Source organism: Tetrao urogallus (genome assembly GCF_951394365.1).
Source record: "Tetrao urogallus genome assembly, chromosome: 7".
Classification (NCBI taxonomy): Eukaryota; Metazoa; Chordata; class Aves; order Galliformes; family Phasianidae; genus Tetrao; species Tetrao urogallus.
This window is the reverse complement of record NC_136820.1, coordinates 27,072,596-27,097,706: the sequence shown is the minus strand read 5'-3', so window position 1 is coordinate 27,097,706 and position 25,111 is coordinate 27,072,596. Positions and strand designations below refer to the sequence as shown.

Here is a 25,111-nt window from a genome sequence, read left to right as displayed (position 1 = left end):
ATGCACAAAATAGATTTTTTTTCTAAGGTAGAATAATTCTAGAGAGTTAAATGCCAGTAAAACAAGCATGTAGTTGTTGGCAATGACATTTAATTTTGCTGAATGCTAAAAAACAGTAGTAATGGTACCATAAAGCAGAGTATGGTGTCATACCAGAGGGACCTTCTTGTTCAGGTTTACAGTATGAGACTGACTCATACTTCTCAGGTCCTTCTCCCTCCCCTCGTCACTGTCCAGCTTCTGAGCAGAGAGGGAAGAAAATAAAGCACCTGATTAACCTGGTCAGCCACTCAGCTGGAAGAACTAATTCACTTATGACTTGTAACAATCAGAGTAGTGCTGCAGTTTGTAGTAAGTTTGATAAATGAGGCCTCTTTAAAAACAGATTCTTTGACTAAAAATGGAGATATTCGTAAGTAAGCACAGTGCTAGCGATCTTAATAAGGTTTTAATCCAGCTATAAAAACTGCAGCTAGAAAAGGCTAGTGAATATGGAACCACACACAAAAAAAGTTTACTTAAAATGCTTTCTAACTATTTTATTAATTCACAGAAAAATTTTCAGAAGTTAGATTAACTGTGTTACGTGGAGAGGTAAGAATTCTGCCGTGTAATGTTAAATAGCGTGGATTGTAATAGAATAAAATTCCCCCTGGACTGTGGGGAAGTTTGTCTGAGTAAAATCATCAAGACATTCCAGCAGAGTCCTGGTACTTCTGCCTTGACATCCACCAAGAATGAAGTTTGTGATGGGGATTTCAAGTGTGATTGAGTTACAAGCCTAATCAGACACTTAAATCTCTCTAATGTTTAACAGCAGTGCAAAAGGCAAGTACCTTGTGCTCCACACTGTCAAAATTAAATTACTTGTGTTAGGTAAAATGGAATAGGAATCACCATGTATCATTGGAAATAGCACTAGGTAGATATAATACTACCACAAGTAGTTGTATGTAGTCATATGTTTATTGGAGAAGTGACCATTATCAAGATGCAAAATAAATCTTCCCCCCCACATTCAACAAATTTATATCAAAGCAAAAGATATTTTGAGATATCTTTACATTAATACCCTACCAAACATCTTCAGTATGAGTTTTGTGTTAAGTATCCTGGGACCTCTGTGGACAATGGAAAAGACACCTACAAAATGTCCATTTCTAGCAAGTCAAATCCTTCAAGAGAGTATTCCTCATGAATGCAGAAGGATTAAATATATACAGTCAGTAAGATAGCCACAGAAATGTTCTGCTTCTCACTAAGCTCATGCAAAGAAAAGTTTCTAAGAAAATATATTTCACTGGCCACACATGGCACGTGTAATAGCATCTTCTTAGTATATTTGTTGGAAACTAATGCAAGTCTTACCATGCTGTCAGGTAAGACAGCCAAAGTAATGTTGCACACCTGAAGCTCTAAAAAGAATTAATTGTTCCTCCCAGTACCAAAGGGGAAGTATTCAGGGAATTCGTGAATAATTTTCAGTGCTTCATTGTAGAGTTCCAGATCTGAAAGAGAGCAAAAAAAGAAAAAAGCTTAAATTCCCCACTAGCAAATTGCAGCATTAAAGCACTGCCAATTTTAAAGCAATACAGTTGAGTGTTCTCCATCCCCTACATGCTCTCCAGTTTTCTAATCCTGCCATAGTCTCATTGCTTTCTTTTTGAGGGATTATTTTTAGGCCTGCTAATAACTGGACATCACACAAGGTCCAACTCAGGACAGGGAGGACAAAGAACTGTGTAGCTGGGACTGGGGAAACAATCAGGCCTGGGACAATGGCCTAGGTCAGCTCAGGCCTTGAATTGGTCCCTACAGTTTGGCAGTAAAATAATGTATTCAGCATGTAGTATTTTCTAATGCCATTGTCTGTTTATATATTTTCCACACCATATTAGGCAGCTTGAAGAATGATCCTCTCCACAGGAAGGGATAATGATGCTTTCCTTATTTACTGAATAAATGTTCAGAATACAAAATTAATTTGCTCTAACATATCCTTACTTACCAAATGGACTTTTATCTTCCCTGAACTGGACATATGACATGCACATGATGGTTGCCTGATTTGTTACTCTTCCCACCACTTCAAGAATTCCTGAGATCTCTTCATCTAGCTGCAGAATGTACCAGAAATGAAATTAGCATCACCAAATTAGCTGTTATTTCCACTGCACAGCACTTGAACCAGGAATTCTCTGAAGGTTTGTTCATTACAACAGATTCTGTTCTGTGTCAAGTCATACATGAGTACTGGGGGGGAGAGGAGAGGATTAAGAGACAACAGGAAAAAAAAACAAAACCAAAAGCTTTGCACCTCTTACAGATTTACAGTTTTTGTAAAGACAGTTCAGTACTACACAGAAAAGGTATGAAGCAGCAGCAGAGGGAAGACTGAACTTTGAGGGTGTATGAAACTATGCTGTCGAAATACTGAAGATTGGTCTAGGGCAACAGAGACAATTAAAATCCAGATTTGAATGAGCTGCATTCAAAACTTTGCAGATTGTAAGACTCTATGAAAGCTAAGGGATTATCATTTGTGCTAGAAAGCAGTGCCAGTAATTCTAGATTAAGGAGGATTTAGATTATCATCCAAAATTATTTCTTAGGTAATAAACCTTTGGTTGAGTAAGAAAAAATAGTAAGGCTAAAAATTTCATCTCACCCTAAAATTATTTGTTTTCTTTTCCTCTTTGATTTTAGCATATTCTTTTGAAGACTGTGGTACTATTTCAGTAATACCCTTCCAGAATCTGACTCTTGTGTGATCTTTCTAAACACACCCGTTTCTTCCTTACACAGCATTGCAGCACAGACTGAAATGCCCAGCATTCAGCTGTGCATTTATGACATTCACCCATTTACTCTGTCATGGAAAGTCAGAGAATCATTGGTGAGATGCTGACAGCCTAAGTTGCAACAGCTCAACACAGGAAACCTTTTCAGGAGCTCAAGTGAGAGTTAAGATACAGGGCAGTACCTGCAGGAAAGACATTTTCTTGCAGTTTGGAGATGAACACAGTTTCATATTTATAAGACCAAACTCTTCTCCAGATTGCATTTTACACGAATGAGACTCAATTCTTATAAGTCAGAGTATTGGTGCAATTATTTCACAGCAATGGAGTCAGACTTGCCTGTATATTTAACAACTCATTCAGAGGAAAAGATGGAAACACTGCTGCCACCCTCAGTTAAACTATAGCATTTGTCATCAGGAGGTGTCACAACTACAGTAATCCTTTAATTACAACATACCTCAGAGGTTGAAAAAAAAAAATAGAGAAAATGCCTGGGAGTTACTCCTTTACTGGTCACAAAGGAAACAGTATTGCTGCACATGAAATATCCATTTAAGGGACTCTTAAAAACAAGATATTCTTGAGGTTTGTTTTCGATCATTCTCACAAAGCGTAGGATGGTTAGCATGGTGAGGCACTGGAACAGGTTGCCCGAGGAGGTTGTGGATGCCCCATCCCTAGAGGGGTTCAGGGCCAGGCTGGATGGGCTCTGGGCAGCCTGGTCTGGTGGTTGGCGACCCTGCACGTAGCAGGGGGTGGAAACTTGATGATCTTTGAGGTCCTTTTCAATCCAGGCCGTTCTATGATTCTATGAAGCATTTTGTTAAGGGCAGGAAAATGGTCAGTAAAGTGATGAAGGAAAAAGTGAAAGAAAAAGTAAGACAAGACGTGGGGTGAAACACACCGTGCAACAAGCAGCGAAAAGGGCAAGCCTTAGCATCCAACCAGGGACGTGTCTGGAAGGGGGGAACGAAGCCTGTCTGCACAGCAGCCAAAAATTCCCAACAACGCAGCCGCTTACTTACAGGTTCGCTCAGCTCCACCGTCGCGTTGCAGCCTTCTCCGTCCGACAGAACTATAAGTTTCCCCGTCGGGTGAATCTACAAAACAAACGACGCCGTGCGCTCAGCGGCGGCCGAAAGACGAGCGAGCGGACAGACAGCCCTCGGCCCGCAGGGAGGCTGCAGCCGGCCCGGGCGAGGCCGCACTCGGCGGCGGAGGGGCAGCGGCGCTTCCGGAGAGCCTCCCGGGGAGAAGCGGGGGAAGGGCTGCGTACGGACCTTCTCGACGCGCCCCACGAAGCAGACGGGCCGCCCGATGTGCTGCGCCAGCTGCGCAGCGGCAATGCGCGGCCGCGGCGCCTCGTGCACGTCCCCCATGGCGCCGGCCTCCTTCCCGCGCTGCGCCGGAGTCGCCCCCTGTCAACCTGGGCAACGGGACGGCGGCGGGGCGGGGCTTTACCGCCGCCAGCCAATCGGCTTGGCGCTTTGCTATGACGTCATGGGAGCGCGCCGCTGCTGTCTCCTGAAGCCGGGGGGGAGGGTGGCGGCGTCGCCTCACGGAGCCGGAAGCGACGAGCAGCGGCGGCGGGCTGGTGGGTGACTGAGGGCTGAGGCGGGGGAGGCGGCGGGGAGGCCGGCGGGTAGAGGGCTGAGCCCTGGGAAAGGCGGCAGGGAAGCTCTGGGTCTGTTCGTCCTCCCGCTGGCCTGCTCGCCGCGGCCCGAGCCCTTACAGTTCTTGGCAATGGCAGCCTGACCCCTTTCCCGCTCCCCTGCCGGCAGCCCTCCGCTCGCTTTGCAGGGAGCGCGCGCGCCGCGTGCCCGCTGCCTGCCCGAACGCTGCGCAATCACACCGCTTCTCCTTGCCCCGGGGAACCGCGGTTCTGCGTGCTGTGCAGCGCCGTCTGGCTGACTGAACGACTGACGCGAGGCAGAGTTGGCGCCAGGCTCTCTCTGTGCCCGCTGCCGTGTCGGGCTGTGCTCTGTGCTCTGTGAATGTCTCCAGTGTATAGAACGTCTTTCTAATTTCCTTTCCCAAAGCGCTGTCCTCAGCGCTGTCATTTCCTCAGGGTCGCTCTGCTGCTCGCCTCGCGGCAGTTAATTTGCCAGAGATCCTTGTCACGTCAGCATCTCTTCAAAGCTGTGAAGGAGACGTCTCACGAAGGTAGCGCAAGGTGCAACAGCGCTGCTCCTGGGGCTGTCGTGTCTGGTTGGAGCACCAGTATGATCCTGTGCACTATTGTCAGTAGCATTACATCTGTTGCCCTCAGTTGCCAATGGAGGTTTGCTGTTAGAGTTTGCAGGGAAAGAAGTTAGCTTTCAGGCAGTTAGGCATTGCATCTGGTGAAAGTCTGGCTTTCTGTCTTATCTGCTGCTTTCTTGAGTGTTTGGATTGTTGCCAGCAGTTTGACTATGCCTGGTTCACCCCTGGCTTTCTGTTTGTCACCTTAATCGTGGTGGTTGTTTGTGATTTCACATCCTGGTGTATTTTTGTATGAGGGTAGCTGAGGTTGCGTTGGCACTGAGTAATTCAGGTCCTCTGTTAGAACAGTGTCAATAAATATATATTTATATACATATATTTACGTCTTTTTTAGCATGTTAGCAAATGTGTGTCCCATTTCTGTATTTGTGTTTCTCTTGACACCTATCTTCATCAAATCCATAAACTAAAGGAATGTGACTAGAGTTAGTGGCAGATAAAGAAATGATTTATCATGGGTTTTCTTTCTTCTTCTCTTCTTGTGCAAACCTTTATTAGGCCAGAAGCTTTTAAATTCTTTTGATGTCACAGGGAAATCTTTTTAGCATGTGCATTCTTGACTCCGAATTAGTTGGTTTCATGTTATAAGTGAGCTGTACAGGGCTGTGAACACGTTACTCATTTTCTTGCTGATTTAGTAGTCTATCACAGCAAATGCTCATATAGATGAGAGAACTGCTCTGATGCCATCTCGTTTTGTCTTTCTGTGGGTTCTACAGCTTAGACAGCTGGATTTGAAATTATTCTGGTTCTTTCTTTAAAATCAGTCTTTGCATCTTTTCTGACCTCACTTCATCATCTATCTAAGCACCAGTATTTTCATCACAGTTCTGCTTTGCTGTATTCCCAAGTGTCTTTTTTTTTTTTTTTTTAATCATTAATTTACCTTTCGTCTCATGTTACTTGTGAACATGCAGGAAAATGGTAGAAAGTAGTGCTAAATAGGTTAGGATCCAATCCTGTTGGATGTAATGTATTGGTTTGGCTCAAAGGTCTGCCATACCTCTTGTCAAAGCAGACTGACAAAGTGTACCAGGCATACATTAATCCCTGTGTGCAGCTCTGCAACTCATCATTGCCCAGTGGCATGTTTGTTCTCAGAGCCTCACATAAAGACAAAATATTTCTTACAGGCTCACAGAATTGCTGTACTTCACAGTTTGTTACTTGCTAATGACTGAAGCAGTGCCAAAAGAGTTATTTTTTCAACTACCAACAATGAGACTGGAGAAAGGAAAAATTATGTCCCCTTTTCTGTTGAGGGGGAAACATGAGGAGAAGGGAATTGCATATTCCCTCTAAGGGAGATTTTTATCTCTAGTCAGTGAATTCAATTTTCAGGTCTCCTATAGAAATAAAATTAAACCCATCTGGAAAGAGGAAAGTGGTGTGCTACACTGGAGGCATTACTGCAAGGAATGTGGCACTCTCTGAATAATGGGTGTGTTGTCTCTGATTTTGTGCTGACAGCTTTTTAAAAGCAAAGATGTCATGTGTTTTTCTCTCTAGTTCATGTGACCATACATCCAAATTTCCAAACATTGAAGGTGATTTTTTTACTCTGAAATTAAATTTGTGCCAAAATTGGTTGTTCTCAGCTTTTGTGTAATAAAGCCTCATCTTATCTACGAGTAGTAAGACTCAGCCTGACTCTGCAAGTGCTTAAACAGTGCTCTTATCTTCAAGAGCACGCGTGTGTTTTCATTCAATTCGGTGTTTCTTTGTTCTGTTTTTAACATGTAATTCAGGAAACTTCACGTCTGCGTTTCATATTGCTGGAGAGATTTATGTTCACTTTTGAAGTACCACAGTTGATAAAATTCTGAAGAGAGCAAAGATCACAGCTATCACAGTGCTGCCCATCCTTCTCCTATATGTAAGCCTCACTTTATATGCCTCTGCTTTTTGTCTCTTTTTTTCTCTTTTTGCTATGCTTAAAAGCTCTTATTTAAGGTTAATCTTTGTGTTGAGGATAGAGACTGAAAGAAGGGAAGTCGTTGATGCAGACCTGAGGGCATTACAGGTTTACAGGAAACAAAAAATGGGATACTCAGAAAAGGTTTGCCTTCTGTCAGCGACGGGGGAAAAAATCCAGGTTGTGAAAGTGCTTGTAAAGTTAATTTGGCTGTATCAAATTGTACTTACTGCTCATTTTCTCTGAACTGAAATGCCTCCAGTCTTGTTTGTTTGTTTGTTTTAAAGCACTGATGTTTATGTGTGCAGGAATTAAAAGCTGATAAGCTCATATTTTCCTGCACAACACTGTTGTGTAGATGTACGCACTTAATAAGATGCTTTACTTTGTGTGAGTAATAGTGAAAGGAGATCACTGTTTGGAAGAGCTGGAAACTGTAAAATAATGCAGATGTCAGAGAGGAAAAAGAAGGGAACGGAGCAATTGCAGCTCTTGGAGCGGCTGCCTGCAATCGGAGTCTCTACCAGAGCTACCTGTGAGATTTTACACATTGAGTTGATTTCTCTTCTTGTTGTTGTGTGCTTGGGAAGAAGGTAAAATTGCATTTTAAAACTGTTCCACAACTGCCTCTCCTTCATACATCACTGGAGCAGAAACCTGACTCCTGAGCATTGCAGCACAGGTTTTTACCGCTTGAGCTATGGGGCTGACAGCCCTAATTGGTAGCAGGAGAAGACTTATTCCCTAAGGGCTAAAAAAAGGAATATGCTGCTGGCGCCATGTGTTGAGCCTGGGTGTGGGGGAAAGGAGGCAATTAGGGGGTTTCTGCTGTGTAACCTCCATGGGACTGGAACACCAGTATTCCACACGCTGAGGTAAGGAAATGTGCACAGAAGAATCAAATGCACAGAAGTAACATTCATTTTTCGTATGACTGCATATCTGAGGCTGGTTGGCTTGGGGTGTTCTTGCATGCATCTGAGTGGTTTTTTTGACTGATAGAAATTCCACTGCGTCAGTGTAAGCCAGCTGTAGCTGGCCGGCCTCTGGGCTGCTCTGAGTTTCATTCAGAGGTATCACTCCACGCTTTGAATCACTGCTGGTTTTGACCACATTCTATTTATATACCGTTGTTGAAAGCCAATGCTTACACTTCATAAAGGACTCTATGCTCTGCTCCGTGGAAGGATTTGATATGCTTGTAACAGCAGAGCGGGGGCAGTTCATACGTGGTGAATAGTCAGGGCTGGTTGTGAAGAAAATTACTGCAGGTCACTGAGCAGGGCACAACGAGTCTTGTGTATGGGATCACAAATACTTGGATGGGAAGGGAGGAATTTGGGCAAATAATCCTTTTTTTTTTTTTTTTTAATTTTTAAATATAAAAGCTAGCATTGTAGTTTCCTATATTTCACTCATGATGATTCTTTTTTATTTATATTTAGTTTAAAATAATATTATCTCTAGAGTATACCTCTTGTCTTTAGACTTGACTCTTCCTGGGTGTATGTATTAGGATTTATATACTCCTGTTGGATTGTCAGCCCCTTCTCTATCCATATCTTCAAAATAAGTCAGGATTCAGTTCCTCAAACTCTGCTTCGGACTCAAAATTGCATTATTTGACTTTGCCAATTTTGTATTGGTATTTCAGTAGAGAAAAGCTTTATGCACCTCTCTTTACCTTCACTTCTATTTGATGCGGCACTTTTTAGCCAGTCTGTTCACATGCTGCTGTGTGGCTCTGCATTGCCCAGGGTGCCACTTGGGCACTTCTCAGGGAACTGGAGGTGAGCAGATGTTGAGCTGGTGGCTGCTGGGCAGTGCTGCTTTCCTCTTCCATTGCAACAGCTCCGTAGATGGGAGCTGCTGTTGCTGGAGGAGATGGTGAGAGTTGGTTACTGTGTTTGGTGGTGCGTGTTGTGTAGAAAATAGAAAGTGATGCTGTACTGATAGTCCACTAAGTAAGTCAAACCTGTGAATGCATACTTCATGTGATTCTGTTGTTCAGTTTTTGCTGAAGTGGGACTTGCTAATGAAACTTTTCTTATAAATTTGTGTTCTATTTATTTATTTAAAGGAATGATCCTTCCTTGATTCTACATCTTAAATGTTCAGAATAATTAGATAATTTATGTAGGATGTCTTTTGGTTTATCCAAATATATGGTGTGCTTCATAGCTGGCCCATCTGGCTGTCTTTTGACTAATGCTTGTGAGGCTTTTCCAGACGAGTTTGTCCTCTTTAAGCTATTAAAATTGCTTCAAATCTTGCTTTCCTGAGATACTGAGCACAATCATTTACGGCTGCCACTATCCCATTACTGTTATGCTTTACCTGTTTTGTTCCAGCTCACGTGAAGTCATAGTTACAGTCTGTTTGGCAGGTTCTTATCACAGAACGGCTTATTGTTCCAAAGAAGCTGCTTCATTGTATTGTGCTTTCTTTTAGGGGAATATTCCCAAGTATTAAGCTGTATGTAAGGGTATGAACTGGAAAAATGAAAATGGATGCTATGCTATTATTGTATATGTTTTTATTTTTTATCTGTGCTTTTGTAATTGATGCACAGACACTTAATATAGTTTAATTTGCTTAATTAAAGTACTGCTACGTTATAGAACTACATTTCCTGTAGGATCATGTTTTGGGCTCTAGGGTTTAAAACCTTGAGAGCAAACTCTGGTGGGAAAATTTGTGTAACAACAATTCAAAAGCACAAAAGAATATGGAAAGGTGCTTAATAAATGCTGAAGAGAGTTTTCTTCTTTAATTTTCCATTAGGAAGATAAGTTGTTTGTCTGTTTTAAATGGCTTTATTCCATTCTTCACAAAAAAACCCTTTAGTAATTTAAACTTTTTGCTTATTGAAGTCAATTGCTATACCAACAAGGAACTCTATCTGACATGCTAATGCCTGATATTTCAAATCTGGTAATACAGATCTAGCTGTAATACCATGCGTTTGGTATTTGGGTGGTATGAACTTTTTATGCTAAATTCTGCTGTCTTGTATTTAACATAAATTGTCTTCATTCTAGATAACAAGCTAGAAGAAGAGAAAAAGAGACTATGTTCAGCTTCTTCCGAAAAGGTCAAGATTCAAAGAAAATTACAGTGCAAGAGAGGGAAGCAGATGGATTTGTTATTGTGGGTAAGTGACGCTTCTGTATATAATGATTCTTGTAATCTTTGAGTGTAAAAAGGTCTTTGAGATGCTTAGACTAAGAGAAAAGAGTTAAAAGAAGCCGTAACAAAAACAACTCAGAATTCTTGCTTTTCCACGAGTAAGCCTACACTATTCCAGACTAAACAGCTAAAGCTTTATTTCTTCACATTATTATTATTATTATTATTTTTTAATAGGTACAAGCTCTTCTTGAAGATCATGGAAATTCCAATTTCTTATTTTCCCCTCATGTTTTAAACAATGAAACATTATTTCTTTTCAGAACAAGAAACCTCAGAGTTACTGCTTCTAACTTTATGGTTAGAGTTGCAGAGAGAATATCTTGTTACAGCTGCTAACTTCCCTCCTTCTAATGTTATTCCCAAAGTCTTTTTAAACTAGAAGGCAAGATGTGTCTGTGTATTGCCAGTCACACGGTGAATGTTCTGATTCAGAATATGACTTTTGATTAGTTTGATGAAAACTAAGCAGTTTGGGATTTTCCAAGTCTTTCTGTTATTCAGAACTTAATCTGAAGTGTACTTGTCTGTGGCCAGGCTAAATCTACACCATTAAGTAAGTTCTGTCATAAGTTCTGTAGGATGGCTCAAGCACACAGGAGAAACAGAATTTATTGCTGTAGTGCTGTAACTGATCCTTTTCTTCTTCCTCTTCTGAAAGTTTGTATTTTTCTCCTTGTAAAACTGTCATCATCAGTGTTCAATTTCTGTTGCTCTGATTAACTGAGTTATATTCAGGAATCTTATAGGAATCTATGTAAGTGGTATTTGAGCATTCTGAAGTAAGGAGAGCTGCTGAGTTATCAAAATCTAACAGTGTGAGACTACCAGAGCTCATTCTTAGGATAACTTACTCATGTTCTTAAAACAAATAGCCACAGCTAGCTGTCAATTGTTAAAATAGATCCAGTTTCACATATGTGACTGTTATGTTGAACAGTTGTCTTCCACTGGATTTTCTTCATATGGACTTGTCTACTCACCTTGGTTTTGATGACTACATTAAATAATTCCAGCACTTGCATTGTGGAAGGGTTAAAGGAGAGACCACAATCATCTCCCAAAAGGTTGGAGACCGGAGTTTCAAATTCTGCAACAGAAAGAGAGCTCTGCATATAAAGGTTGCTTATCTGCAACAACCGTTCATCCCAGTTTTGTACTTAACTTGGCTTCGTTCCTTTTTCTTGAAATGCTGTCAGTGACTACTTAAACTTTATTCCTGTAAATCCGTATTAAAGTAATCTCTTAAACATAAACTGAAGAATTATCAAGTATGCATGAGTCTTCTGTTATTTCTATTTACTATCTCTTTTCTCTTGAATAGCAGTTAATTTTGCAGGCTGTGATGAGATAGCACATTGTCTTTTCATCTGAACTTTTACTTGGCAGAACAATTACTGCCTGTCTTGTCAGTGAAGAATATCACTGTGCTGCTGGTCAGAAGCAGTTGCAGAGTTATAGGTTAGTACCTAAGTAGATACTTACGTAGAAGTTTTGTCTAGGAATAGTTATTCTCCTAGTTTGTTTTTTATTGCTTGGATGGGAGATATTGAAACTTTTCAAAATGAGATGTAAAGCGTTCTGGAACATCAGTACTGAAGTCTTATCTTAGTAGTAATCATAGGAAAGCTGTTCTTATGACTGCATCTTTAAGTTATAAGTGTGAATACTGCCTTAGGCAGTGAACAAACAGTCTTAACAGGGGGTCAGAGCTAAATGTTGTGTGATTCAGTTTGTTTTCTAAGCCCAGTCTTTCATTTGAAGCACGTAAGAAAAAAAGAAAAAAAACCAACAGCCTTGTTCACTAATACTCTGTGGAGAAGGGAGGAAGCATTTTGCTTCTCTTTCATGGAGAGAAAAGAGGAAAAAAATGCATCTTTAGAGAATGCTAGCTTCTGATTTCCACAGAAGCTTTTTGTAGTCAGGAGAAGCTTGCCTGTCACAAATCCTTTTCAAGGTTTTTCATACCATGCACCATTAATTGAGGGCCTTCAGGAACCCTACTAAAAGTCTCAGAGAGACCTATCAAGAAATAATCAAATTACAATTTATTTGCAAAACGAATTCCAGTCTACCATCCATTTTGATGATTCTTGATAGCTGTGTGGAAGAAAACACATTAATGCTAGTGTGTTGGTTTTAAACACAGTTAAAAATCTCTCATCAGTTAACAAAGATGCATGTGATCTGTAGTTCTAATTTCTGTCAAAAATCAGGCATTGAAAAATTGAGGCAGTGCTGTTTTCATGTAATTCTGGTGAGCAAATCAGAAACTCTGCAAACATTGTTCTCAGAGATACGATTTGAATTTTGGGTGGTCCTGGATGGAGCCCTGGATGTGCTTTTCCAAAACTACTGTTCAACGTTCATTTTGTTTTCAGGTATATTTTAAGACGCTGATGTGCAGGGTCTTGATTATTCTTCCAGCAAAATTTGAAACAAGCCAGGTGTGCAGGAGCAGCAAGGGCAGCTGCACCCCAAGGCAGGTGAACCTGCAGGGGAGAGAAGGTGATGTGAGGACAGACAGGCTGAGGCAGAGACCTCAGCTCTCAGAGGCACTGTACGGTGCTGCCTGAGTAAGGAGAGCAGAGCAGGTCTAGTGGCAGTGACCAAGCTCAGCTTTAACGGGCTTAATCAGGAAGTGCTCTGTGATGAAGATCTGAAAAAGTCAAATGATCAACACCAGTCAGTCTTTAGTTCTGGAAATCTTGGCTCTGTTTTTCTGAAGAGCAGTTCATGTATTGTTCCCCCCGCCGTCCATTTCTGTGTTCCATTAATGTATTACACATACAGATATTCTTTGGGGTGCTTTTTGTTGTGGAAGAACTGGATAAATTGTCATGAATTAAAGTACACCTAGATGTTTCCTGACGTGTAAGTACATAAGTAAAATACTGTTTATACGGTCATGTCAATAATGTAGGTCTCTGTATATTTGGAAGAACTTCTGAGATGAATTTGCAGTTTTAAAATCTTCAAGAATTAAGTATGTTTTGAAAAGGAAACATGATATACTGACCCTTCTGAATCTAAGGACTGCATCCCTACTGCTTGATTAGTGCAATTCAAATAGCTGTTTGGTTTTTCTCTTGCATGCACATACCTCAAGGAGGAAATGCACCAAGAGATCTGTAAGACCTTAGTGTTGCTGCTGCTGGTTTTTCTGTGACTTGATAGTAATCTGTAGTAGAATCCTGTGAATCTTTGCACTGTTTTGCCATTAATATTTAAGGAGCTTCTAGTGGTGCTAGTCACAAAGACTGGAATGCTGCAGTATTTTAAAATAATATGCTGTTACATTTAAGAAATCCACGAGGCTTAGTGACCATTGGAGAAAAGAAGGTTTCAGTGTCCTTTTATTTTCTGCATTGGTGGGTTTAAGGGTTTTTTGGGTTTTTTTTTTTTTTGCATGTAGTGTTTGTGTAGCTATTTCCAACCCTGCTGTTTTCCAATAAGCAAGCTGCCATTTCATTTTCTTGTGAAGGTTTGAAAATATTTAATGTTAACTTTGAGACAATCTGAGGTTTCTGGGGAATTCTAATACATATATATATTTTTCTAAAGAATATATGCATTAGCCCGTGCCAATGTAAGTAAATGTTTTGGTGCATGCCATGCTGTATTAATACTGTTGAGGAGCGTGTGTTGATTATATTAAGCAACCTGTTTTTCAAATCGCTGCTTTCTGCATTCTGTATTGAAAAAAGAGGTGGTAGCTCATCTGGGCACTGAATTTTTCAGTCAGAGTTGACTGAAAAGGGAGTGGGAGAATTCAGAAAGAGAAGAAACAGTCCTCTCCTGTTACTGATCTTTAGTTGCATAAGGAGGTAATGGCTACCCTTCATTCAGTAATGAAGTCAAACTAATTCTCTTGGGTACTAATTTTAAACAAAAACAAACTGCATTTTTCAGTAGTGCCACTAGATGGTGATTTCTCTTGCATCTCGTAGTTGTAGTGCTTTTCTCTTTCTCCTTCATTTGCCCACACACACACAGAAAGTCGAGTAATAGTAATTATCAGTACAACATTTTATTAGACTGTAGGTTTTCATCAGATGTATAAAAAGCTTTTTAAAGCCTAATATCAAATTTATAATGGAATTCCAGTCTAATAAAAATAATGAAGCTTGAAGTGTTGACAGCATGTATCTAGATGTTGGCTTGTAATTCTTTCCAAGCTGATCTGTTGGAGGCCCATGTGGGACCTAAATAACACAAAGAAGTAAATTTGCATATTTTACAGCAGGGGGAAAAACAGAATGCAAAAACATGAATAATTAGGAGCACAAGCTTCATGCTATATTAATACTGTTGAAAAGCATGTGTTGATTGTATTCTGAAAGCCAGTAGTGATTTGGTTGAGTGAACTCAGTCAGCATCTCTTATGCAGATTAAAGGAACTGGGTTACAGAACAACTGAAATTCATTGTTGTGCTGTGCAAGTAGGTATATTTCTCAAAGGAAATATATATTTTTTTCTAGATTTTGTGCAGTACTGGCAGTCTTTCCATTTTACTGTTTCATCAAAATGTGGATTTCTTTTGGCAGAGCATTTTTAATTGCTTATTTACGTACCTCCAGATTTTCAAATAGTTATCTCAGCCACAAGTCAGGCGTTAGAATTTTTAGCACTTCAGTGTATGCGACCTATTTTTCCATTACATTTGTCTTTATGCTTTCTAAGGCCCGAGCCCCAGAAAACACATTCATGACATGTATTATATTTCATTAAAGTTTAAATTTGCAAGAAAAGTCTTTCTGTAAATGACTTAAATTTACCAAAATGCCCTTTCTTAAATGTTTCTATGCAGGCAAATTTTGAATCACTGTGTTGGGTTCTACTCATTTTAAATGTAGGTTATTTAACCTACTTTTTAATGATAAACATTTATTTAAAACAACATTAAAACAATGCTTTTTTGAAACTGATGGTTAGGCTTCATACTCTCTTGGCCCCAAAAATGCTAAAGACTTCTTGTGTTCAACTTTTATAGCAGTTTTATTTCTGGAGTGGGGAAAAAAAGTTCAAATATTTGCCAGTGTATTTGAGATTGTTATTTTGGAGCTTTAAGGTAGATCAAAAATGCATAGAGTGAAGCATTTTTAGTCAGGCTTTTAAGCACGTATTTTTAAGTTGCATAACCAAAAGAGGAAAATGGTAAAACGTACCAATCTCTTTAGAAATTGATGTAATTGTAAGAGGTTAAAGAGGCATCTGGCAAAAGGTTGTTTTGAGGTCACACATGCATCTGACAGTTTGCTGCTAGCCCTGTAAGAAAATATTGGTTGGAGTTGGATTCCTGTTTTTCATATTAACTGCCTTCCAAGCTGATGTATAATAGTCACTTTCTATGGATGCCCGTCTCCTGAATGCTCCTGAGAGGTTTCACCCTACTGATTTTAAAGCTTTTGTAAATAGCAATGGCAGTAGAATATACAGATGAAGAAAATCCTTTTTTTTTTTTTTTTTTTTTTTTTTTTCTCTCCCCTGATTTATTTATTTTTCTTAATCCCTCTTTCCCCCACTAGAAACTTCTCCTCTGGAAAGATCAAGGCATTCCTTGGACCTGATTGTTCTGCAATGATGTATTTGCATAGACACCAGTGTTCTTTAACCTTTGTTTATAGTATTTGTGACTGTTGTTGACACCTGGGTTCTGACAGCTTTACTCCCATAGGTAGTGTCTCAGTCAGTTGGTCTGTAATGCATTCTTAAAGCAATCTGAGGTTGGAATGTAAAAAATAAAAATAATGCCTGCCTAGAATAGCAAAATATAACACAAAAGTAGGGATATTCAGATGTCGGCTGTAAACTTTGTTTCCCAACTTATACTGGTCATTAAATCCCTCGTAGGAGTAAGAAAGTTCTTTGCTTTATGATGCAAAGGAAAGTGTTGAAGGTGGATAGGAAAATCAGACTTGGACTCAAGAGGCTGTAAGATGAACTTACAACTGAAAAACAGAGTGGTGGAAAATGTCTTCCAGAAGTCTAAGTTGCTATCCTGGCAAATGATAAATTCAGATCAAAGTCTGTCTTTTAGAAATTTACAGCATAGTTAGAGATCTTTCTTTCCAAATGGGTTCCTCGTATTGGTGTCTGTAGTTGCTGTCTGGTGGAAGTCATTCAGCCTGACACAGGTGTTAATCAATGTTAGTTTTCTGTGAAGGAAAAGTTATGTTGAGCTGATTTTACACACATCCCTCCCTTTGTACTTCAGTGTTATGTCTTTTGCTTTTGCCATAACACATTTTTGGTGCTTGCCAAAAATACAGCGTGCTTTCTGATCACTGCTCGAGCAGCTGAATGTGCTTCAGTTTTTTCATGCCACTTCCTCCCTATAAATTAGGGGTGCGTGATGTCAGTTCCGCAGTTATTTTTATGGTGGATGGGTGCCCATGATCACTTCACTCTTTTCTTTACTCTTTTCTTTATTTTTTTTTAATATTGTCTATGAGAATGAGTACAAACTGGAGAGGGAGCTCAAAGTAGTACTGTCAGTTGTGAGGGTGTCTTTTGGTTTGCTTTGATGGGGAGATCGGAGGAGGGGTGAGGGGCAGGGTGAGCATAGTGTCTGTCTTTCTTTTTTCTTCCAGTTGCCTCTAGACTAATGACCAAGTCTTTAAGCATCTGACTACCATTACATATGTAAAATAAACTCACTTTTTCAGTTGAAAGCAGGCAAACTTCCTTAAAATGTTTCAGAGTCGCAGAGATTTTCCTTAGGGGAGTGGGGGGCAGGGAGAGGATTTGGTCTGATAGACCATATCATTCTAAAGCTTACTTTACTGAGACCTGTACAGACATGCAGTTATTGAGGAGCTCAAGCTCCTAGGTTTCCTATTACAGGGTGAGTAAGGGAGAGGAACAACTTAGAACCCATAGGATTAATTTTTATTCTTCTTTCAGTTTTCATGATTTTTCTTCCCCTTTTTTGAGAGGCAGAGAGTGGGAATTCAGTTATTTCTTTTCTTTTTTTTTTTTTTTTAAAGGGAACCTGCCTGAATTCCTCCTGAATAATTTCAAGTTTAAGTCTTGCAGTTTTGGAATGCTGTTTCTAAGGAAGATTTGCCTTATTAAAGCATTAGTACAGATATTGTAGAAAGCAGTCAGTATTATGTTTTAAAACATGGATATTAAATACACATACCAGTGCACCCTTCATTTGGATGGGGAACTGGATATAAATTTCAGCTGTATGTACTGGCTATGAACTTAGAAAAATTTTCTCCTACTTTACTGCTATGTAAACTGGAGCTGAGAACCAGGAGCAAACCATATGCAGTTTCCAACTTGTGCACTGCATTATACAAAATTAGGGAAGGCCAATCCAAGAAATTGAATTTGGCATTTCTGAAATCCAGTTCTCAAAATGTTTTGAGCATATTTGCCTAAGATGACCCACTAGCAAAGGAGAAAGCTTGTATTCTTGGTGTGCTGTGGAGCTGAATTGTCAGAGTCGAAGCACTGTATGTCAAGCACATCCGTCTACTTGATTCAAAACAAAACCTGAAGTTACAGAATGTTCTTGTTGAAATGCATACTTGTGCTTATTGGAGCGTTCATCCAACAACCTCAAAGTCTAGTTCTGCATGGGCTTAGCACATCTTCTAGCATCGAAGTGTGAAACAGTCCAGTTGGAAGGACCACTTCTGTTTACTTTGGCTGCACAGTGATTCTACTCCAGTAGTGCAAGATATATGAGCTTCTGTTACGCTGCATTAATCATCAAATTGCAGTGACCTTGGAGTAAGGAAAATGGAATACTGGTGTCTACTCCCTACCCTGTGTCTGTTGTGCTCTTTGATTTTTGTTTTCTTTAATGGAGATGATTAAAAATAAATGTAAATAGCACAAAGAGACATGTGCTTGCTGCCAACTTGTAAGCATTACACTTGATGGTTTAACTCTGTTCCAGGCACCTCTTCTTTTCTGTGTGAATACCAGATCCAGCTTCAAATGGAAGGGAGAAAGGTACCTCAAGCAAGTGTGAGCATAGCTGACTGGGAGGGCTCCTGTGATGAACAGGAGCTGGAGAATACCTTCAGGCTGTGGAGCCCAAAGCTCACGTTCATTGCATCTTGGGTAGGCTGGTTAGAAGATGAAGGGGAGAAGGTGGGATTTGCTCTAGGGTCCCATTTTTCTTTTCAAGAGAAGGTGCCCATTGTGCTTGGAGCGTGCTGCATGGGAAGGCAGGAGTTAAGCTGCTTCCCACTCAGATCTGGGATGCTTGTTTTCATCTGCAGAAGCTACAGCTAATGAATTTAGATCCCTAATGCATTTTGTGGCTTCTGAGACAGCTGCTTTTTTAGATTATTGTTTTGGATATGCCTTTCCAGACATCGCACTCATTCTAATCTTTTTGTTGATAGCAAAATGTGTACTGCATGAAGATAATGAGCCATGGTTTGTTATAATATGCTTTTCATTTTAAATAGTATTAAACTGCAGTCAAATTCTATACTTGCAGATCTTTGCTACCAGACTAAATTAACATTTTAAAAATATTAAGAAAATTTTAGGAGTAATAAGGGGGAGAACTTTAAGCAAAATAATTGCGTATCACCCAGACATATGATCTTCAACTTGTCACAGCTGTGAACACATTTATTATCCATCAAAGCTTGGTTAAAATAAGCCTTGCTGGGAGGAGGGTAGCAGGCACCACTTCCAAGCAGCAGAGTTCCTCTGTGCTCCCTCTGCCACTGGTTTTGTGACCCAACCAGCGTGGACCTTCTTCCTTTCCGCGGGCACTAGAGCTGACAACGTGGATTATAAGGAAGAGGGGTCATCTTTGGTGTTTAAATAAGAAAATAAATAAGAGCTGTCTAGCACATTTTGATTCTGTTTGTTCTGAAGAAATTATTAAGAACCTCAGAATGTAAAATCTTTAATAAACTTTATTCCTTTATGCTTTTTGAAACTGGGAGCTTAAAAACAACTGTGGAAGTTGTTTTTAAATAGAATCAGGCTTCCTTCCATTATTAAAAGACCTTCACTGTGCCTGCCAGATATTCTCCTGGTACTTTTTACTGGCTAGGCAACACGAGCTCACATTGAGCAGCAGGTACATTAAGCACAAATATCTTTCAGCTCCCTGTCTTATGCATTTACCTTCCTAGCAGCTGCTCTTGAGAAAGAAAGACTTTGTTTTCTTTCCTTTCTCTAGATTTGGTGAATCAACTCAAAGCTGAAGATGTTCTCTCTATTCTTTTGTGTTCTGATTTCAGAAGGTGTCATATGTGTTAAGTGCTGTCTGCTATCTTCTCCTGCACCCTCCTTTGGTTTCAGTGGAACTTCTGAATCCTCTGCTCCCTGTGGGTTTACATTTTTCTAAGTCATCAGCACATTCCTGACAGCATAAGACATCTGTTTGCTTATGTTCTGTACCTAAAGTCAATGAACTTAATGAGCAGAGAATGAATTATGAAGTTAAGACCTTTCTGGTGAGAATGTGTCCCAGTGCTTTTGATCTAGGCTCTGAAGATCAAGCTTAAAGTGAGATATAAAGAACATGCTTTTAGGGCCTCTTTAAAGCCTCTCTTTCCACTTTCCTGCTGATGACTTTCCTCAATTGTAGTCTATTATCTTTGCCAAATGAAGAGCAACCTACAATTAATTATGTTGTCTGCCTGTGTGACTTAAAATAGTATAAGTACTTTTATGTGGTGTTTGGAGTGTTAAGGGCCAGCGTGTCCACCTAATGTGTCAGGCAGGAGTCCTGTGTCTTCTGCCCCTTTTGAAAGAACTGAGCCATGCACTGTACCAATGTTCTGCAAGCAGATGATAGCTGGTGTACTGTTGAGTAGTTGTTTGACTCTTATTTTTACACTACGTCTCAGATAGTTTTTGTTGCTGTTAAACCACTCAGAAGAACAGAACCGGTGTTGAAATAAACAGGAAGATTGTTTTTTAAGAGAGTGTATTCTTGAAAGTAATTAAACAGATCAATATAATATGAAGTGCATCTGGAAATAATCTGCAAGCCAGAGTAGACCATGGCATGAATCTTGTCCATCTTTCTTCCCTTCACAACGCCCAGCAATGCTAACTGGGGTGCGTATTCTGAATTATAAATTGAATCACCTGTAGGAGACCTAGTTGTGTAGTAAAATGGGCGAGTATTCAAAATAAGTAACGTGACCATAAGATGCTAAATGCTAGTCAGGCAGAGGCAGAAATGTGCGAAAGTCCCTGTTGTTTAAATCCTGTCTACTTCTACATATTTCTAGCTTCTGCTGTATGTATTATAGATTTATTATAGATATTTATTATAGATAAAAGAGTCTTAGATTTTATACTTGAAGACAAAAACCTATCTAAAGGAAAGTATATAACCTATGTATGTATAAATTTTACTCCTTCCATTCTGCTGGCATACTAGTTAATACAAAATAGTTTTCCTTCTTAAATGGAGTCGTGTATTGATATCTTATTTGTACTTACTGTGCACGTCAAAGCTAAGCATGATGGACGTTTCTCTGAGAGGTTTGTTAAGAAGTTTAGGTACAGTTTGTAGATTTCCTTGAAATGCTGAAGGTGTGCATGTTGAGGGTCATGTCTGTGGCCTTCTTACTTTTCCAAATTGGCCTTATGTGCAATTATTTTAGTTGGTAGAGCTCTTGAGGTTCTCAGTGGTGACAACAATCTGAGATACAGTCATGGTTGAAACATCCAGATGTCCTGGATCTTTATGTTAATTTCAACATAGATGTATTGAATGGCTTGAGTAAATACAAATTGAATAAACAGCATTCGGATGGGAGAGATTTTGTTATGTTTAGTTTATTCTAAACTGACTGTCTGGTTACATTTTTTCCCCTAAAGTCTGGCTGTATTTTAGCATGGGAGGGATAATTCTTGCCTTTATTTTCCTGTTTTATAAAACTTGGAGGAAATACTACATTGTGGAATTGATTCTCATGGAACATTACTAAAATTTTGCTGCATGTGTACCACCTGCTTCTCAACAGAATATTTCTAGTGAGCCATATGTTTATGATTTTTAGTTCCCAATCTGAGTTTAATGAACTATTTTCATAACAGTGAATTGAAGGAATAGTCTAAATTAAAATATGCATATGCACTGGAGAAGGATTCAGCACAGTCTTAAAAGCTGAAAAGATTCAAAGGTAAATTCAAAGGTAATGAAGCAAACCAGAGTTTCACAGTTCAGACTTGCTGCTGTGAGATCTTCTAGGGGAGATCCTTGAACAGTCAAACAATATGTAAGCAGAGGAGCAAAAGACTGAAAAAGATGAAATATCTGATCCAATGTCACAACATCTTTTCTTTCTGGTGTTCACAATAGGCATACCAGGATGTAGTGAGGTGTGTCAGTATCTTCCACGATAATGCCTTCTTTAAATATTGTATATGATGCAACCACTGGAATTGAATTCTTTGTAAATGCTTTGGAACATGAGAAGAAATGTGAAAGGGACCCAGTATGGCTTTAATTTACTCTTGAACTAACCAGTTTCAGGTGGCCTGTCACTAGATTAGTTTGTCCATGTAAATTAGAGTGCCCTTTTGACCCTAAAGCTAACAAATTTTAAAATGAGTGGGTAGACAGGTAGAAAAAGCATAACTTATCAAAGACATGATGCAAATTATTACCTTTCCCAGTTCAGAATTCAACTTCTGCTGTTCAGAAGACTTAAATCTTAGAGAAACCAATAGCTGTTGGCTGGATTCCAGACATTCGGGAGAAACGATGTGTTATACAAACTCTGCTTTACAGCTTCTTTTAATTAAAATACAAAACAACTTCATTCTGCCAACAATTTATTTTGTATCTAAGTGCTTTCATTGAAATAAATGTTTTACCAATGCTAAAATTTTATTCTTAAGAAAATGAGTGTAATTGTTAGTAGTTTTTATATGCGAATATGTTCCACAGAAATATATGGTTATCCATACAGATTGTTACTTGCAAAATTTGGTCACAGTAAAGTTTTCGTTCCAATTGTAAACTGAAAGCAATATTAAGTTTCCATACTAGTAGGATTTAGTACTATTTTCTGCATTAGGTGTAAATTGAAAGTTGATGCTATCTATTTTGTATGCAGCTGTCTGCATTTTCAATACAGGAGGAAACACCATCAGTTCAGTGTGACTGGATTACTATAAATAGTTCTAGAAAATACCTTCGTTTCCTTTTCACATTTATGTCATATGCCTTACTCTTTAAAAATCAGTGTGATGTAATGAAAGCTGAATGTTACGTATTTATCTAAAAAAAAAAAAAAGTTATGGCACTGAGTGGTGCCCGTACTCGAGAAAAATACATAGCAGGCATTAGTTTCCTCTTTATTTTCATGGAATTGACAAAGAGCACAACAACACTATTAGACAGAGCAAATTCTCAGCTACAAAACATTCTTTTTCAACGCAATCACTGCCATTAGCTGTGCATTTTTGCCAGCAATGAACAAGAGCCTGCATGCTGCACTCAGGAATATCTGCACCGGCAAAAGTGACCTGCTCTTGCTGTCTCCACTGCTGAAATGCACCACCCACCACCTTACTGTGCTCACATCCACTGTTTGTTCTCCATCAACATTCAGCACGCATCGGTGAATGCCAGTGGGTGCCATTTTTTCCATATGGAGAAATTCAGTTCCACACCTTTGCTTTGTACACGCTCCCATGTCAGACGCCATTTTGTCAGGCTGCCCCTGTGCTGCCATCTGTTGCAGCCTTACTGCCGTTCCACTGACATCTGCCTCTGATGTCGTGGACTGACATAATAAAGGATGTTACTTTCAGAGCAGTCCTTGTGGTACAAAATAAAGTTTATCTTATCCAAAAGAATTGGGCATGTTTTGCTCATTGGTTTTTAAGGAGAAAAATAATTTTCCACGGATCATTCACAAAGAAATGTGATATATTCTTGGGCTAGAAACATAAGTGATTTTGGAAACTAAGTAGTACATTTCTTTGTTGATAGGAAAAACTATACATTTCATATTTGTTTTTATTTCCAGTGAAAGCTAATTAGATATAAATTTAAAAAAAAACAAACCATAAACTTTTACAGTATTTCTATCTTAATATTCATTTCTAAGTGAAAAAGTAGAAATTCTAAATAGGACAGTTATGCTTTCTAAATGTATCATCATCTAGTGAATCATTAGCTTGCCTGCTTTTAAATAGTATGAAAATTATGTATTTTGTCAGTAACACAAGTGCAGTCTACAGTAATAAGCAATGGACAATGGCTCTGAAAGGAAGAACCCCTTTCACAGTAGCTGGTAGCTGCATTACGAGCAAAACTGATAAAACCTGGTCTTCTCTGACTTTCTCCTCACTAACCTTAGCTCATTTCTCCCTCTTTTTTTTTTTTTTCCTTTTTCTTGCGTCAGTCCTTTAATGCCCCCTTCAGATCACTCCTTTAAATTTGGTCTTAGAGTTTGTTGAGAGGTGTCACTCTGGGGACGGGTTAGTCTGAAATCATGCAGCCACCAATGTAGCTCAGGAGTTGCTCTTGCATAAGCCCAGCAAAGTGCTTGGCTTTGGGCTGCTGGTGAGCAACAGTGGGGTGAGCGGCTGCTTCAATCATGTAACCCTTCCTTGCGTGGAGCTGGGTTAGCAGCTCTATTCTTGAAACTTCCCTGAAGCTTAATTAGTACAGCAATCATAAAATTATTAATGAGTAACAAAAAAAAACACACGAGCCACACGAGTGTGAAAACCTATGTTTTTTTGTACCTGTGAAAGGGTACGTATTGTTATTCTAAGCTAACTTTTTCTTTTAGGAGCAGTTCTCAACTTGTCAAAACCTTTTCATTCGTTGTAGCCTTTACATAAAACTTTATTAAAACTAACAAAAATCTTAGATTTTCATACTGAGCTTATGTTATTTTTCTTTTAAAATTGGGTGGTTCAGCAAGGTATTCTTTTATTGCTATAACAGCATTGTGTATATCAGTTGGTAGACCTGGTAGATCCTTTTTTTATGCTTACAAAATCTCGAGTAGCTGTAGCTAAGCTTATCTCACAAGCACAAGTGAAATCTTGTTATAGTGCATTGATACCACCTCTTTTGTATTGGTTCGGTATATTTGGAGGGGGTTTGTGTTTGTTTGTTTGTTTTTTTAAACAAAAGCTTTGCAGTCCTTAGAAAACATCTTATAAGGTGAATTCATGATCTGTCTCTGGTGAGTGGACGTGTTTGAGTAGGAGCAACTTGAGGCCGCCTATGTGAGAGCAGCCATGTGCTGGAAGATGACTTGTGTGTATGGTAAGCCAGCGATGTTTCATAGATGTTTCATTGAGAAGAAAGTGGCTTGCTTTTGCAAATCTCTGTTCTATGTGTCTGGATGGTTTGAGATCTCAAAGTGAGTCTTTTAAGAGAAAAAATAAGTATAAAAGAGAAACATTTAAAAAAACTATGGGCTATGAGAAGTCCTATAAAAGGAGCAGAATGTCACTGCCTATTTGTGAAGAGCACACATTGCTACCTGGAATTGTAGTGGAGGTTACTGAGAATAGGTGGATGAAGCAGTAGAGGAAAGCTGGAGAGGGGCATTTTATAAGGGCAAGTAGTGACAGGAAGAGGGGAAATGGTTTTAAGTGGGAAGAGGGTAGATTTTGATTAGATATTAGGAAGAAGTTCTTGTTGAGACACTGGGAACAGGTTGCCCAGAGAGGTTGTGGATGCCCCCACCCTGGAAGCATTCAAGGAGAGGCTGGATAGAGCTGTGAGCAACCTGGTCTATAGCAGGGGGTTGGAACTAGATGATCTTAAAGGTCCCTTCTAACCCAAACCATTCTATCATTCTGTGATACATAGTAGAAAATAAACACTGGTCTATTGTTTGGAAGCTTCAGAGCAACCTAACTAACTGTCCAAAGCAAGTGGATGCTTAAATAGATTGATGTTTATGAAAATACTGACATAATGTTTGCATGTTTGCTGGATGTTGTGTTGAGGGACAT

The 25,111-nt window shown here is 39.4% G+C and overlaps 2 protein-coding genes across 2 annotated transcripts in view; one reads left to right on the top strand and one right to left on the bottom strand.

Annotated features, from left to right (window-relative positions):
• Positions 1-1,425: 1,425 nt before the first annotated feature.
• Positions 1,426-4,183, bottom strand: RPA3 (replication protein A3; the record flags this gene model as incomplete). The annotated part of the gene is made up of 4 exons (XM_079538579.1): positions 1,426-1,508; positions 2,009-2,117; positions 3,830-3,904; positions 4,085-4,183. 4 exons carry the CDS (start codon positions 4,181-4,183, stop codon positions 1,426-1,428), a joined length of 366 nt encoding a protein of 121 aa, XP_079394705.1.
• Positions 4,184-10,053: 5,870 nt separating this feature from the next.
• The window catches only part of UMAD1 (UBAP1-MVB12-associated (UMA) domain containing 1), a gene marked incomplete at both ends in the record, with an annotated part of 62,985 nt that continues 47,927 nt past the window's right edge, over positions 10,054-25,111 (top strand). Inside the window, one exon of the mRNA XM_079538351.1 lies at positions 10,054-10,135. Coding sequence (XP_079394477.1) covers positions 10,054-10,135 — 82 coding nt within the window. The remainder of the gene's footprint in view (positions 10,136-25,111) is intronic.